Source organism: Boleophthalmus pectinirostris, unplaced genomic scaffold, assembly GCF_026225935.1.
Source record: "Boleophthalmus pectinirostris isolate CB_2022bp ecotype Guang Dong unplaced genomic scaffold, ASM2622593v1 HiC_scaffold_10, whole genome shotgun sequence".
NCBI classification, from domain to species: domain Eukaryota; kingdom Metazoa; phylum Chordata; class Actinopteri; order Gobiiformes; family Gobiidae; genus Boleophthalmus; species Boleophthalmus pectinirostris.
Genome location: NW_026570971.1, coordinates 2615738 through 2633488, shown reverse-complemented (window position 1 = coordinate 2633488; position 17751 = coordinate 2615738). Strand labels below are relative to the sequence as shown.

At 38.7% G+C, this 17751-nt stretch overlaps 1 protein-coding gene across 3 annotated transcripts in view; it reads left to right on the top strand.

The window, feature by feature from the left end:
• The first annotated feature begins 350 nt into the window (after positions 1–350).
• Positions 351–17751, top strand: part of e2f2 (E2F transcription factor 2) — a 66467-nt gene continuing 49066 nt past the window's right edge. For all 3 annotated transcript variants that reach the window (XR_008632897.1, XM_055158878.1, XM_055158867.1), the window contains exons 1-2: positions 351–607; positions 2111–2393. Coding sequence is in view for 2 of the 3 variants with exons in the window: in XM_055158878.1 (XP_055014853.1) it covers positions 2139–2393 (255 nt within the window). In the remaining variant the exon portion in view is untranslated. The remainder of the gene's footprint in view (positions 608–2110; positions 2394–17751) is intronic.

The following is a 17751-nucleotide window of genomic DNA, read 5'->3' as shown; positions in this document are numbered from 1 at the left end:
TGTACTAAAACAGGACTAAAACAAGACCAAACCAGGACGAAAACAGGACTAAAAGAGGATTAAACCAGAACTAAACTTAATATTCATTCATTCAAAGCCGCGTTCCTCCAGCACCAAGATGGCGCCTTCACTGCCGCGTACGTCCCTCTTACGCCGCGTCGTCAACGTCACCCCCCCCCCCCCCCCCCCCTCCCCCGCCCCACGTAGCCGAGCGGAGCCGAACCGAACGTGCCGCGGACCAATCAGAAACCGCGTCCTTTCCCGCACCAATCAGGAGCCGAGCGCGGCCGCGGGAGATCCGAATTTCGCGGGACGCCGTTTTCGCGGTAAAACAGATTTATCCCCGTTCTTTGCGTGAGCTGCGTGCGTGCGTGCGTGCGTGACCGGAGCACCAGTGCGGAGGACGGACCGACGGACCGAGCGAATTCACCAGTGCACCCCGGGATCTGCACTCCGGACGCGGGACAAAAGCACCCGAACCTGCACCGAGCCGCACCGGACCCGCACGCAGCACCACCCCGGCGATTAAACGCGGGATGCGGGATTATTTCTTCGCTTTCGGACGTTCTCGTTACAGTTTCTGCGCTTTGTGACCCGACAAACAATAGTGAGTGTTATTATTATATTTTTGCATCGCTGGGAAGGTGACTTTTAAAATGTAATCCCCTACAGATTACAGATTACACACAACAAAATGTAGTTTGTAACGTAATGCATTAAATGACTTAAATTGAGTAATGTAATCTGAATACTTTGGATTACTTGATTTGCTGTAGAGAAACAAAGACTAAGACATCGTAACAAGATGTTTTGTCTGATAAAAGAAAATGAAAAGGCCAGACTTTACTGAACCAAATTAAAAATATTATTGATATTGAGAATATTGAATAGAATGTAGACCTTGTTTAGACCTTTGTTTTAGACCTGGTTTAGACTGGATTTAGTCCTTGTTTAGTCCTGGTTTAGTCCTGGTTTAGTCCTTGTTTAGACCTGGTTTAGACCTGGTTTAGACCTGGTTTAGACCTGGTTTAGTCCTGGTTTAGTCCTGGTTTAGTCCTGGTTCAGTAGACCTGGTTTTAAACCTGGTTTAGTCCTGGTTTAGTCCTTGTTTAGACCTGGTTTAGTCCTTTGGTTTAGTCCTGGTTTAGACCTGGTTTAGACTGGTTTTAGACCTGGTTTTAGACCTGGTTTAGTCCTGGTTTAGTGTTTTAGACCTGGTTTAGTCCTGGTTTAGACCTGGTTTAGTCCATGTTTTAGACCTGGTTTAGTCCTGGTTTAGACCTGGTTTAGTTTTGGACCTGATTTTAGTCCTGGTTTAGTCCTGGTTTAGTCCTGGTTTAGACCTGGTTTAGTGGTTTAGTCCTGGTTTAGTCCTGTTTAGACCTGGTTTAGTCCAGTGTTTTAGACCTGGTTTAGTCCTGGTTTAGTCCTGTTTAGACCTGGTTTTAGACCTGGTTTAGATGGTTTAGTCCTGGTTTAGACCCCTGGTTTAGTCCTGGTTTAAGTCCTGGTTTAGACCTGGTTTAGACCTGGATTAGACCTGGTTTTAGTCCATGTTTAGACCTGGTTTAGACCTGAATTAGTCCTGGTTTAGTCCTGGTGTAGTCCTGGTGTAGTCCTGGTTTAGTCCTGGTTTAGTCCTGGTTTAGACCTGGTTTAGTCCTTGTTTAGAACTGGTTTAGACCTGTTTTAGTCCTGGTTTAGTCCTTGTTCAGACCTTGTTTAGACCTGGTTTAGTCCTGGTTTAGTCCTGGTTTAGACCTGGTTTAGTCCTGGTTTTAGTCCCAGTTTAGACCTGTTTTAGTGTCTTGCAATGAGTGGAATTACCGAGAAAAAAAAAGAAAGGGAATAGTCCCAAATGTGAAAACAGGAAAATACTTCTGTGTAATCCATTTATTTCAACAAAGTAACTGTAATCCATTTACCACTCACTGAAACAGTAACTGTAACTGAATACAGTTACTCATAATTTGTACTCTGATTACTCTGGTACATGTAATCTGTTACTCTCCAACACTGTATTTTAGTCCCAGAGTCTTGTTATTTTCTTGTTTTATTGCAGATTATTCATATTTTCTCTGTATGTCTGGTTGTTTTTGTTCATGTTCAGCTCCAGGACCAGCGCTCACAGGCCCAGAATGATGCGGCTGCCCAAAGGCGTCTCTCCGGGTCCGTGTCGCCCCGTCCCCGCGTCCCCGTCCCTGCCGGGCTCGCACCACAAGGGCCTCCTGGGGGGCCTGGGGAGTCCGCCGCCGCCGCTCAGCACGGTCCCCGCCGGATACTTCACCCAGATCTGCAACACCAGCGCGGCCGAACAAAGAGCGCACAGCCTCTACTCGACCCCGCACGGCCCCGAAGCCAAACCGGTCCGCTCCTCCACCGGCAGACTCCCGGTAAGTCCCGAGAAACCGGTCCGTCCGGGTGGAACCGCGGGTAACGACCGTAACGGATCCGCAGATCCACCTGTCACTGTCAACAGGATCGGCTTTGTGTCCAGAGAGAAAATGTGTAACTAAGGCGGTGCAAAACATTTATGAAGCTGTGGTTTAGTAAGAGTCACCAGACCTATTTATTCTATTTGTCTTGTGTTTTTGTACAAGAAATGTCCCAAGTGTCCTTGTTTTGGACCAGTTTGATACTTTCCAACAGTAAAAAGAAACATAAACTCTCATTTGTTTAGTTAAAATACAGAAAAGCTGCTTAAAAACGACCAAAACATGAAGAAAGTGTGACTATACAGAATCAGGACTGAACCAGGTCTGAACCAGGTCTGAACCAGGTCTGAAACAGGTCTGAAACAGGACTAAAACAGGACTGAACCATGACAAAACCAGGACTAAACCAGGACTGAACAAGGACGGAACTAGGACTAAACAAAGACTAAAACAGGACTAAACAAGGACTAAAACAGGACTAAAAAAGGACTAAACCAGGACTAAAACAGGACTAAACCAGGACTAAAACAGTTTTAAACAAGAGATGTCCCAGGTGTCCATATTTTGGACCAGATTGAGCCCTGCCAGCAGTAAAAAAAGAAACATAAACTGTCATTTGTTCAGGTAAAATACAGAAAATCTGCTTCAAAATTACAAACAAAGAAAATGTGACTATACTGAACCAGGACTGAACCAGGTCTAAAACAGGACTAAACTAGGACTAAAACAGAACTAAAACAGGATTGAACCAAGAATGAACCACGACAAAACCAGCATTAAAACAAGACTAAAACAGGATTGAACCAGAGCTGAACCAGGACTAAAACAGGACTAAACAAGGACTGAACCAGGATTAAAACAGGACTAAACAAGGACTGAACCAGGACTAAAAAAGGACTACAACAGGACAAAAAAAGGACTAAAACAGTACTGAACCAAGAATGAACCACGACAAAACCAGCAAAACAAGACTAAACCAAGACTAAAACAGGATTGAACCAGAGCTGAACCAGGACAAAATCGGGACTGAACAAATACTAAAACAGGACTGAGCCAGAGCTGAACCAGGACTGAACCAGGACTAAACCAGTTTTGTACAAGAAATGTCCCAGGTGTCCTTATTTTTGACCAATTTAATCCCTGTCGATAGTAAAAACAGACATAAATCGTCATTTGTTTGGTTAAAATACAGAAAAGCTGCTTAAAAACAACCAAAAGACAAAGAAAATGTGACTGTACTGAACCAGGACTAAAACAGGACTGAACCAAGAATGAACCAGGACAAAACCAGCATTAAAACCAGACTAAAACAGGACTAAACAGGACTAAAACAGAACTAAAACTGGACTAAAACTGGACTAAACCAGAACTAAACCAGTTTTGTACAAGAAATGTCCCATGTGTCCCTATTTTGGACCAGATTGATACTTCCCAACAATAAAAAGAGTCATTTGTTTAGTTAAAATACAGAAAATCTGCTTCAAAATGACCAAAACACAAAGAAAATGTGACTAGACTGAGTGGAACAATTTTCCTTAATTACACAGTCGTTTCACAAGTTTATTTTGGACTTCTATAGAAATATAAACTCATATATTAAATAAGTTGACCAGACGTCCCTATTTGAGTGTAAAAATGTGTAACTAAAGCAGAACAAAACATTTATGAAGCTGTAATTTACTAAGAAATGTTGTTTGTAATCGCAAAATACTTATATTAGATGTCTAGATGTTCTATTTATCTTGTATTTTTGCACAAGAAATGTCCCAGGCGTCCATATTTTGGACCAGTTTGATACTTTCCAGCAGTAAAGAGAGACATAAACTGTCATTTGTTTAGTTAAAATACAGAAAAGCTGCTAAAAAACGACCAAAAGACAAAGATAACGTGACTGTACTGACTCATGTTTGTCATGAATTGTGTCTGTTTTACTTAATTACACACTCGTTTCCTTAAAAAAACCTGCTTAAACCACACAATGAAAATGTGACTAGACTTTCACACAATTTTATTATTATTACCAACCGCCACAAACCATTGATGTCCCAGTTTTTTATTTTGAAAATGTGGTCAGTCTAACTTCTACATCTTAAATAGAGTGGTCAGACGTGCCGGTTTTATACAAGAAATGTCCAAGGTGTTCGTATTTTGGACCAATTTGATCCCTGTCAACAGTAAAGAGAAACATAAACTGTCATTTGTTTAGTTAAAATACAGAAAAGCTGCTTAAAAACGACCAAAAGACAAAGATAACGTGACTGTACTGACTCATGTTTGTCATGAATTGTGTCTGTTTTACTTAATTACACACTCGTTTCACAATTTTGTCATTACCAACCGCCAAAAAATCCGGTATGTCCCAGGTTTTTTTAAAAATGCTTAAAAACGACCAAAACACAAAGAAAATCTGAATATACTGACTCACATGTTCGTCATGAGTGCAGAACGATTTTCCTTAATTACGCACTTGTTTCCAATTTTGACCAATTTGATCCTTGCCAAAAGTAAACAGAGGCATAAACTGTCATTTATTTAGGTAAAATACATTAAAGCTGCTTCAGAAATGACAAAAACACACACAAAAAATGAGTACACTGACTCACATTAGTGCCTGTGCAACAATTTTCATTAATTACGCGCTCGTTTCACAATTTTGTTATTACCAACCACCATAAACCAGGGATGTCCAAGACTTATATATAAATATAAAGTCATATATTAAATAAGTTGACCAGTCGTCTGTATTTGAGTGTAAAAATGTGTAACTAAAGCAAAACAAAACATTTATAACACTGTGGTTTACTAAGAAATGCAGCTTGTAACTGCTAAATACTTAAATTAGTGTGACCAGACGTCTCTTTTTACCCGGGACAGTCCCAGTTTTGAGCCCTGTGTCCTCTGTCCCTGTGAATTTGTCCTTATTTTGTACAAGAAATGTCCCAGGTGTCCCTATTTTGGACCAATTTAATACTTTCCAACAGTAAAAAAAAGTCATTTGTTTAGATAAAATACATTAAAGCTGTTTAAAAATGACCAAAACACAAAGAAAATGTGACTGTACTGACTCACATTTGTGCCGACTGCAACAGTTTTTCTTATCCAGTCCAGATGTTCTATTTATCCTATTTATCTTGTATTTTTGCATAACGAAATGTCCTAGGTGTCCATATTTTTGATCAATTTGAACAGTAAAGAAAGACATAAACTGTCATTTGTTTAGTTAAAATACAGAAAAGCTGCTTAAAAACGACCAAAACACAAAGAAAATGTGACTGTACTGACTCACATTTGTGCCGAGTGGAACAATTTTCCTTAATTACACACTCGTTTCACAAGTTTATTTTGGACTTATATAGAAATAGAAACTCATATATTAAATAAGTTGACCAGTCGTCCCTATTTGAGTGTAAAAATGTGTAACTAAAGCAGAACAAAACATTTATGAAGCTGTTGTTTACTAAGAAATGTTGTTTGTAATCGCAAAACAGAACTTATATTCGAGTCACCAGACCTATTTATTCTATTTATCTTGCAATTTTGTGCAAGAAATGTCCCAAGTGTCCGTATTTTGGACCAGTTTGATACTTTCCAACAGTAAAAAGAGACATAAACTGTCATTTGTTTAGTTAAAATACAAAAAATCTGCTTAAAAATGACCAAAACACAAAGAAAATGTGACTGTACTGACTCGCATTAGGGCAGAGTGCAGAACAATTAGTTAGTAGTTTTATTATTACTAACCCAAACCAGGGATGTTCAAGTTTTTTATTTTAAAAATCTGGTCACTTTAACTTATACATGTTAAATAGAGTGGTCAGACGTCCCAGTTATATACAAGAAATGTCCCAGGTCTCTATTTTTGACCAATTTGATCCCTGGAACAGTAAAAAGAAAGAGACATAAACTGTCATTTGTTTAGTTAAAATATAGAAAAGCTGCTAAAAAACGACCAAAACAAGAAGAAAATGTGACTGTACTGAATCACATTAGGAACAATTTTCCTTAATTACACACTCGTTTCACAAGTTTATTTTGGACTTATATAGAAATAGAAACTCATATATTAAATAAGTTGACCAGTCGTCTGTATTTCAGTGTAAAAATGTGTAACTAAAGCAGAACAAAACATTTATGAAGCTGTGGTTTACTAAGAAATGTAGTTTGTAATTGTAAAATACTTATATTAGATGTCCAGATGTTCTATTATCTTGTATTTTTGTACAAGAAATGTCCCAGGTGTCCTTATGTTGGACCAGTTTGATACTTTCCAGCAGTAAAGAGAGACATAAATTGTCATTTGTTTAGTTAAAATACAGAAAAGCTGCTTAAAAACGACCAAAAGACAAAGAAAATGTGACTGTACTGAACCAGGACTGAAACCAGGCCTAAAATAGGACTAAAACAGGACTGAACTAGGACTGAAACAGGACTAAAACAGGACTGAAAACAGGACTAAACCAGTTTTAAACAAGAAATGTCCCATGTGTTCATATTTTGGACCAGATTGATACTTCCCAACAATAAAAAGAGTCATTTGTTTAGTTAAAATACAGAAAATCTGCTTCAAAACGACCAAAACACAAAGGTAATCTGAATATACTGACTCACATGTTCGTCATGAGTGCAGAACGATTTTCCTTAATTACGCACTCGTTTCCTATTTTTGACCAATTTGATCCTTGCCAAAAGTAAACAGAGGCATAAACTGTCATTTGTTTAGTTAAAATACAGAAAAGCTGCTTAAAAACGACCAAAACACAAAGAAAACGTGACTGTACTGACTCATGTTCATCCTGAATTGCATCTGCAGAACAGTTTTACTTAATTACACACTCGTTTCACAATTTTTTTATTACCAACAATGGCCAAAAAAAACAGGGATGTCCCAGTTTTTTATTTTGAAATCCTGTTTTACTGTAATATTACGTCATGTTCGTGTCAGTAACAGTTCTGTTCTTTCGCTGTTGCCTAAAAGTTTCACAATAACGACGCAAACTCATGTTGTCAAAACGGACAAAATAATATTATATTATATTTATGTTTAGTTCTGACGAAACTCGTGATAAAACTGTTAAAGAAAAGTCCAATTTGATCTAGTTTTAGTATCTGTTTTTCAATACTTTTTACATAATAATCTGTGCGTCCGATTTGATGTTGTTTGTGAATATGTTTTGTTGTTGTGTTATTATTTTGTTGTTGTTCATGTTGTTGGTGAATTTGTTTGTGGTTGTTGTTACGTTGAGATCAAAAATGACCTGAGTTTGTGTTGAAGAGGAGGTTTTTTTTGTGTACGATATTGTAAATTAGCAATGAGCATCACTTTTGGAATGGAAATGTTATTATATATTTATTATGAATGTGTATTAATGAATATAAAAGGGTTGTAAGTGCAGTAGCAGTAATAGTAGTTAGGAGTGTGCAAAAATATCAAAAATATCGATATATCGTATCGTTTAATGTGAGGATACAGTATCGATATTGTGAGCTGCTGTTTTGGTATATTGCCCAGAGGATTTTTTGGTATATTTTACTAAATTATTTTGTTACAGGACTACAGTTTTCTTGTTTGTTTAGTTTGTTTAGAATAAATAAACTTGTTCCGACACATTTGACATTTTCACTGTTTTGATGATTAAAATGTTTGTGTTTCATATGAATTTTGCACAAGAAGTGGTTTAACAAAGACTCTTAGTATCACAGATATGATTTAGCCTTTATTTTTTATTAAACCGTATCGTATCGATTTGAAATATATTGTATCGAGGTTTATGTATCGAGGTATATATCGTATTGGCAACTTCTTAATGATACCCAGCCCTAATAGTAGTAGTAATGTAAATTGCTGGACTTGACTACATTGGATTTTGATTTAAAGACAAAGGAGAAATTCAATTTATCAACTGGACAAAAGTTTATTTGGTCGAATAAGTTTCTGAGCTCATCCAAACTGCATCTTCAGATCTGGAAACAACTTGGAAGAAGCTGCGAAACATATTCAACCAAATAAACTTTTGTACTGATTGATAAATTGAATTTCTCCTTTGCCGTGGACTCTACCTGGACCACTGAGGGATTTTACTAATATCGATATTTCATATCGCTTAATTTGATGATACAGTATCGATATCGAGGACTGCTGTATCGAGATATTGCTGAAAGTACTTTTAGGTATATTTTACTAAATTATTTTGTGTAAGAGCTACGATTGTGTTGACATTTTCACTGTTTTGAGTAAAATGGGTGTTTTTCATATTAACTTTGCACAAATTTAGTTGACTTATTGGACTTTTAGTTTCACAGCCATGATTTAGCCTTTGTTTTTCATTGAATCGTATCGAATCGATTTGAAATATATCGTATTGAATAGTATTGAATCGAAAGTGCACTGTATCAAAAAGCGTATCGTATTGTGGCCTATGTATCAAGATATGTATCGTATCGACAACTTCTTAACGATACCCAGCCCTCGATTTTACACACATCCTGAACATTTTTACATAAAATAGATGAGTAAATCACAGATCTTAAAGTTGCACTTTGTAACTTTTCTTTTTGTTCACATTTGATTGTTTCTTTGCTTGGACTGGTCCACAGTGTAGATTTAAACTTATATTTATTCAAGTAGTAGCGTGGTTGCCTCTCCACAGATCTTACCTGTAAACTGTTCCTGGTTCCCAGTCGGGGTGTGCAAAAATATTGAAATATCGTTATATCGTATACAGTATCGATATCATGGGCTGCTGTATCAATATATAACCAAGAGGATTTTTTTGGTATATTTTACTAAATTATTTTGTCTAAGATCTACAAAACTGTTGACATTTTCACTATTTTGATGAGTAAAATTGGTGTTTTTAAATTAACTTTGCACAAACTTAGTAAAGTTTTAGTATCACAGCCATGATTTAGCCTTTTTTTTTTACATTGAACCGTATTGAATCGATGTGAAATGGAAAACTCATTTTATCAAAATCTTTTGAATGATCCCAGATCTTTTCCACACTCTCGTCCTGGTGTTGGTCTTGTACGAGGGCTGAGTATCATTAAGAAGTTGCCGATACGATACATACCTCGATACACTGCACTTTCGATTTGATATGATATATTTCAAATCGATTCGATACGGTTCAATAAAAAATAAAGTCTAAATCATGTCTATGATACTGAAAGTCTTTCTTGTGCAAAGTTCATATGAAACACAAACATTTTAATCATCAAAACTAGGAGTGTGCAAAAATATCGATATATCGTTTAATGTGATGAATACAGTATCGATATCGTGGGCTACCGTATCGATATATCACCAAGAGTGTTTTTAGGTGTGTTTTACTAAAGTATTTTGTTACAGAGCTACAGTTTTGTTGCTTGTGGAGTGAAAGGAAACTCATTTATGCGACACATTTGATATTTTAACAATGTTTTGAGGATTAAAATGTTTGTGTTTCATATGAACTTTGCACAAGAAGTGATTTAACAAAGACTTTTAGTATCACAGACATGATTTAGCCTTTATTTTTTTATTGAATCGTATCGAAAACTCACTGTATCGAGATGCAGAGGCAACTTCCGAATGAATCCATGTGTCATTCGTTCATTCGTTTTTCAATATAAACGCAAAAATAAGAAAAACGAAAAACAACGATTTTCTTCATTATTTGTCTCCAAAACCAAAATGAAAAAAGGAGATAATGATTTTTATTTATTTTTTTTTTTTTCAGTTTTCGATTTTGTGTTTAGAATGAAAAATGGAAAAAACAGGTAACGAACTGAACCGGGACTGAACCAGGTTTAGGACTAGACAGGAATCAGACCAGCACTTAGACCGGGACCAGACCGAGGCTGAGACTGGGACCAGATCAGGACTAAAAACGGTTTAGTCCTCGTTTAGTCCTGGTTCAGTCCGTTATCCGTCTTTTCTGGTCTGTTCTGGTCTGGTCTTGTTCTGGTCCTGGTCTCAATCACGGTCTGATCTTGGTCTCAGTCCCAGTCTATGTCCCGGTCTTGTCTCGGTCTGGTCCTGGTCTCAATCACGGTCTGATCCTGGTCTCAGTCCCGGTCTCAATCATGGTCTGATCCCAGTCTCAGTCCTGGTCTCAGTCCTGTCTGGTCCTGGTTTAGTCCTGGTTCAGTCTTGGTTCAGTCCTGGTTCAGTCCTGGTTTAGACCTGGTTCAGTCCTGGTTTAGTCCTAGTTTAGTCCTGGTTTAGACCTTCCCGTTTAGTCCTGGTTCAGTCTTGGTTCAGTCAGTCCTGGTTTAGACCTGGTTCAGTCCTGGTTTAGTCCTAGTTTAGTCCTGGTTTAGTCCTGGTTTAGACCCGGTTTAGACCCGGTTTAGTCCTGGTTCAGTCTTGGTTCAGTCCTGGTTTAGACCTGGTTCAGTCCTGGTTTAGTCCTGGTTTAGTCCTAGTTTAGTCCTGGTTTAGTCCTGGTTTAGACCCGGTTTAGACCCGGTTTAGTCCTGGTTCAGTCTTGGTTCAGTCCTGGTTTAGACCTGGTTCAGTCCTGGTTTAGTCCTGGTTCAGTCCTGGTTTAGTCCTAGTTTAGTCCTAGTTTAGTCCTGGTTTAGTCCTGGTTTAGACCCGGTTTAGTCCTGGTTCAGTCTTGGTTCAGTCCTGGTTTAGTCCTGGTTCAGTCTTGGTTCAGTCCTGGTTTAGACCTGGTTCAGTCCTGGTTTAGACCTGGTTCAGTCCTGGTTTAGTCCTAGTTTAGTCCTGGTTTAGTCCTGGTTTAGACCCGGTTTAGACCTGGTTTAGTCCTGGTTTAGTCCGTTACCCATTTTTCCCATTTTTCATGTAAACACAAAATCAAAAACTGAAAAAAAAAAAAATCATTATCTGTTTTTTTCATTTTGGTTTTGTAGACAAATAGTAAAGAAAATCATAGTTTTTTTCATTTTCTTATTTTTGCTTTTAAATTAAAAAACAAATGAACGAACGACACACAGTTTTGAAGGACCCCCGCCCTCTTTTCCACACTCTCGTCCTGGTGTTGGTCTCGTACAGTAGCGTCCGTCCTGCCCCCGTCGTCCAGCTGTAGAGCCCGAGCCCCCAGACGCGCTGTCAGTCTGAGGGAGGAGGTGTGGGGGGGCGTGGGGGTCGTGTCGGGGGCCCGTCTGTCCTCTGTCCACACACTGCACTCACTGTATGTGGCCCCCGGAGTGAGAAGTAGCAGGGGTCGCTTCTACACAATTAAACAATGCAGCCCTGGGACGGACGGGCGGCTCACGGTCGTTATGTAAAAGTGAGGCGGCGCATAATTGGCTTTACTCGACTCGTTTGTGGGTTCATTCGAAGTTTTTGGGGTTTTGCCGAGAGGGGTCACGACAAACGCAAACGCCGCAACAAATACAAATGCGACAACACAACAAAAAAAGCCACAACACACCAAAAAAAAGGCCACAACACACCAAAAAAAAGCCACAACAAACCAAAAAAAGCCACAACAAACCCCAAAAAGTCACCACAAACCAAAAAAAAAGCTATAACAATCCAAAAAAAAAAAGCCACAACAAACAAACAAAAGCCATAACATGCCAAAAAAAGCCATAACACACCAAAAAAGCTACAACACACCAAAAAAAAAAGCCACAACAAACCCCAAAAAGTCACCACAAACCAAAAAAAAAGCTATAACAATCCAAAAAAAAAGCCACAACAAACAAACAAAAGCCATAACATGCCAAAAAAGCCATAACACACCAAAAAAGCTACAACACACCAAAAAAAGCCACAACAAACCAAAAAAGCCACAACACAAACAAAAAAAAAGCCCACAACACAACAAACCAAACAAACAAACCAAAAAAACCATAACAAACCAAAAAAGCCACAACACACCAAAAAAGCCACAAAACAACAAAAAGTCACAATAAACCAAAAAAAGCCACAACGGAAATGACAGCGGGACTCTGTTGTAATACAAATGCGACAACACACCAAAAAAGCTGCCACAACAAACTAAAAAAAAAACGCCAACAAATGCACAAACAAGCCACAACGCAAATGCTACAACACATTAAAAAGCCGCAACACATTAAAAAGCCACAACGGAAGTGACCGCGGGACTCTATTTTCCGACGGACCGATCAAGCGGCAAGTGAAGAAGAAGAACTACAACGTGAAAAGTAAAGGAACGGAGAAGTTGGAAATGTAAGTAAAAGTAATTTATTGTTTTATCATTATTCGTTTCACGTTGTAGTTCTTCTTCTTCACTTTCCGCTTGATCGGTCTGTCGGAAAATAGAGTCCTGCCGTCACTTCCGTTGTGGCTTTTTGTTGTGTTGTCGCATTTGTATTTGTTACTGCGTTTGCGTTTGTTGTGACCCCTCTCGGCTTCCGTATTTGTGCCTGTGTTGTACAAGAAATGTCCCTAATTTTGACCAATTTGATCCCTGCCAACAGTAAAGAGAGACGTACATTGTCATTTGTTTAGTTAAAATACAAAAAATCTGCTTAAAAACGACCAAAACATGAAGAAATTGTGACTGTACTGACTCACATTAGTACTAAGTGAAGAACAATTTCCCTTAATTTTCACAATTCTATTATTACCAACCCAAACCAGGGATGTCCAAGTTTTTTTATTTTGAAAATCCGGTGACTCTAACTTAAACAGAGCGACCAGGTTGGAGGAGTCGAGTGATTTGAGCCGTTGGTGCAGGTCCGCGGGTGTTTTCCTGAGCGATATGTTGTCCCGAGGGGCAGCTGCTCCTCCGCACCTGTCGTTACGAAGCCGCCTCACCTGTCCTGCCTCCGAAAGGTCAGAGGTCAGAGGCGGGGGATGTACACCTTTGTTCCTGTTGTTGAGAGAAACGCTGTGGACTCTGTGGGGGGGCCGTTCTGCTCACAAGAGGGAAGTGTGAGAAGAAGCACTGATATGTTTTTTTTTTTTTACCTTTATTTAACCAGAACTTCCCTTTTTTTTTGAGAGAGAGAGAGAGAGACTTGGCCAATGAAGCAGCAACACAATTAATGAAATACAGTAAAATTAGGTCTGGGCGAAATGGAGCAAAACATATATCTTGATATATTTTGCTAAATCTCGATTTTCGATATATATCTCGATATGTGTACAGGAAAAATAACCCCCTAAAACTACCGAAAAACAAATCTGCCAAATTCCACAATGTCTTTTTTTTTTATTGAAGTGCAAGAGGCAGTTCATGTAGGAACAAAGAGCTTCTGCCACATTTAAGATTACAAAAAATCCCACATTACATAAAAGGGTTCGGTCAAGTGGTAACGGAGGGAAACAGGGTCAGACTTTTGACATTCAAATGTCTTTTATTCAGAAACTAGAGGAACTATTGAAATAAGTAAAGTATCAGAATGTAGGAAAGAGTTACACTCCAACAGGGTCAAGTTAAACCTGTGATATTCTTTCAATTTGTTGACAAAAAATTAAAAAACTCATGTCGGTAACGGAGGGAATGAAATATGCAGCACTTTTTGGGCAATAAATCCAAACAGTGATAACTCTTGGTTCTCACTTACCATATCCTTAACAAACTGGTTTGAATATTTGCTTCATATAGTTTTCTACCATATGGTACAAGATTAGGTTGAAAAACCTCTGACTTTTTGACTCATGAGATTTTTTATTAAGAAAGTTCATGGTAACGGAGGGAAAAGTAACGGAGGGAAAATTGTACAAACAAGTAGAAGGTGCAGGATTTTACATCATTTGTCGCTTTTTTCTTCCGAATACTTTAATATTACTTCAAAATGAAAGGAAACTATTTCTATAAAATATGTCAGTCCTTCCAAGAACATTTTTATCATTTAAATTTTTTTTTTTTTTAAATCATGTCCCTTCATCAACAGTTCAAAGATGGAATAACACAAGATATGATGAAATACATCCATTTATTTACATGATTTGCAGGTCTTTGAAATTTGGGAAATAATTTTTATTCCATGTTTCATACATGGTCTGTTTAAAACATTTGGAACTTTAGAACCAAAAATGGCACAGAAAAAAGGTAAACAGTTTGATAAACTAGAGTACATATGTATCTGTTCAATACATTTTTATATCAGATGAATTAACTTGAATTTTTGGCCTTGTTGTTTACTTCTGCTTGACTGGGCCCAAATAATAATTTCACTGTAAAATAAAAGAAATAAAACATATTTCCTTCTTTTCATTCGTAAATAAAACAACTCAACTCAACCTCATCTTTGCATTAACTTTGTAACTGTACGAGAACCATGAGCTCCTTCAGCAGAAGAAGCTCGGCAGGTTAATTATTTTAACAGATCCATGTTCCTCACCAGTGTCAGGAGCTCTGAGGTTTAATCCCACAATCCACTGCAGCTCAAACCCAACGATTCCAAACACTACTGTACAAGTGACACTGCAGCAGATTATTCATTAAAAACTTCTACATAAATAAACTTTACAATATTTAAACCATAACGACTCTAGAGCCACATCAGCCCATTTGAGATTATCATGTGCTTAATTTTGTTTTGTGCACATATGTTTACAGTTTACAGAAACTAAACTTAAAACCACATGACTCATTTGCAGAAACTAAAAACGCTGAAAAAAAACAGCTCTTTCCTTGTGCGCTGATGCAGTTCAGCTTCTGTCGGACTAAAGGACACGACTCAGTGGAATATGAATGTTCAAGGGGTGTTCTGCTGATGGTGAGTCTGTTCTGTGCTTCTGTCGTGTTGGAGATGATTCATGTGAAACTTTACTCAAGGTTTAAATCCTCGCCTGGCGCTGAATTACTTGGTGGTGCGTAGACATCGATGCAGATCCGTAAATCAAAAAAATCAAAAACAACGGCGACAAGGCAACAGCTGCAGTGTGCGTTGAGTCGACACAGAACTAAACTTCGCCCTTAAATTGGGCTTTAGGAGCACTGCTAAAAAACGTGGCTTTTACGCTTTCAAAATCCTGTTGCCCGAAATCACAATTTTCGTCCAAAACTATAGATCGTTCATCCCTAAAAAGAGCTGTGTATTCCCGTTTGGTGCAGTTATCGTGTTAAAATGTTAATGTAAATCAAGTTTGTGGGTATTTTTTAGATAGCGGACCAAAACAAAATTGGGCTACGCTGGAGATTTAAGGCTTGTACACTAAAAAGTCCAAATAACGATACATTATTTAACTTATCGGTCTGTCAGTGTCTAGATCACAGGTGTCAAGCATGCGGCCCGAGGGCCAGATCCGGCCCTCCAAGACCTTTAATCTGGCCCTCGGCTGATTTTCTACTAAAATATTTTAATTCTATTTTTTATTAAAATCTTGTTACTTTTCTGTGGTGTTTATCAGAGCAGCGTCTCCAGCGTCTCTGTACGTGGCCCCTCCCACCAGAGCAGCACAAATGAAGACTTGTCTCTTTCCAAACGCTCTTAAAGGACGATCGTTTTGACTGTTGACCGTGACACCCTCATCAGAAAAATGTCCAACATGAGAAAAGTGGAGCCGAGTGCAGGATTTTACAACAAAAATTTACTTATTCCTATTTCTACAAGTTAATTTTAAACAAGTTCATGTTAAAACATTGTGTTGAAACTGCATTTTTCTTAAAGTTTCAGGTTGTTCATAATATTATATTTTGTAAAAGAAAGAGTTCATCAATTAAAAAAAGATTTCTGTAATAGATTTGTGTTTCTCTGCACAAATATTTGAACTTATTGTTATTTTTGGGGTTTATATGACATGAGTTTTCTGATCTGGCCCCTTTGGGATCAAAATAGGTTGGATGCGGCCCCTGGACCAAAATGAGTTTGACACCCCTGGTCTAGATGTTTAGATGTGTCCATGAGGAAACGTGTGATCGTGTTTCTCATTCAAATATAAATGTGAGTTCCGCTCTGTTTCCTCTCCGGGCCGATGAGACGAGCCGTGTGCTGTGAGCGGATTGTGTCGCTGCCCACACCTGCTGCGTGTTTTATGTCCCCGTATCTCCACGTCAGGCCCGGCCGCCGCAGCAGCAGATTTAGAGCGCGCAGGCGGCTGAAGGGGTCAGGGGCCACGGGGGTCTCAGGTTAACCCCAGACCCCGGGGCCTGTACTCGGCTAATAGGCCCATCAAGAGGATTATACAGGAGGGAGAGAGGCGCTGCCAGCTGGTCTGTGCCCGACTGTCCTCTGTCAGCAGCACTTCTGTGAGCGACTGTCAAAGTGAAATCACAGTGTGAATGAAGCTGTAAAGGCTGAAATATTTGAAGTAACATAATGTTCAACTAATAAATAAATCTACTACTGCGTAAAAGTTAGTAACGAGGGACGCACCGATACAGGTAGTGGGTACTGGCCTGGTACTTCCTTAATATACTCGTACTCGTTATACATTTGTCGATACCACACACCGATACTACTGTTACACGATACTTTACGCAGGTTTCAGTTTCCCGGATCAGCCAGTGTCCCAGTTTTGAGAAATCGGGATAAATAAAGTGACTGTACATGAAGGAAATGAAGTTAAATAAAGAGCTGCGCTGCACGTGTACGACCGACCATCGCGCATCCTCCAACCGACCATTGACCATGTCGCGCGTCCTCCAACCTCCAACTGACCATTGACCATCGCGTGTCCGACCGACCGACCATTGACCATCGCGTGTCCGACCGACCGACCATTGACCATCGCGTGTCCGACCGACCGACCATTGACCATCGCACGACCGACCGATCATACAGAACAGACTCACCATCAGCAGAACACTCCTCTGTCACAGAGAGACACTCATTCCACTGAGTCGTGTCCTTTAGTCCAACAGAAGCTGAACCGCATCAGCGACACAAGGAACGAGCTGTTTTTCTTTTTAACACTTATAGCTTATGCAAATGAGTCATGTGGTTTTAAGTTTCAGTTCTGTAAAACATAAACAAATGTGTCAAAGCTGCATTAAACACATTATAATCTCAGGGTTGTTTGTATTTTTCCTGGTTTATTTGTAAGATTATGTCAAGAAAGAAATAATTTTTCTGTACCCATTTAAAATATGAACTTTAAGTGCCATTATTAAAACATAAATTGCTCTTAGATATTTACCCAAATTGTTCAGCCATAAAATCAATGTAAGGTATTGAGGATTGTAGGGCTGGGTATCATTAAGAAGTTGCTGATATGATACTTTCCTCGATACGCAGGTCACGATGCAGTGCACTTTCGAGGCGATACGATATATTTCAAATCGATTCGATACAGTTCAATAAAAATCAAAATCATGTCTGTGACACTAAAAGTCTTTGTTAAATCACTTCTTGTGCAAAGTTCATATGAAACACAAACATTTTAATCATCAAAACAGTAGGGATGTAATGATATCCAAATCCCATGATACGATACTTTTACAAT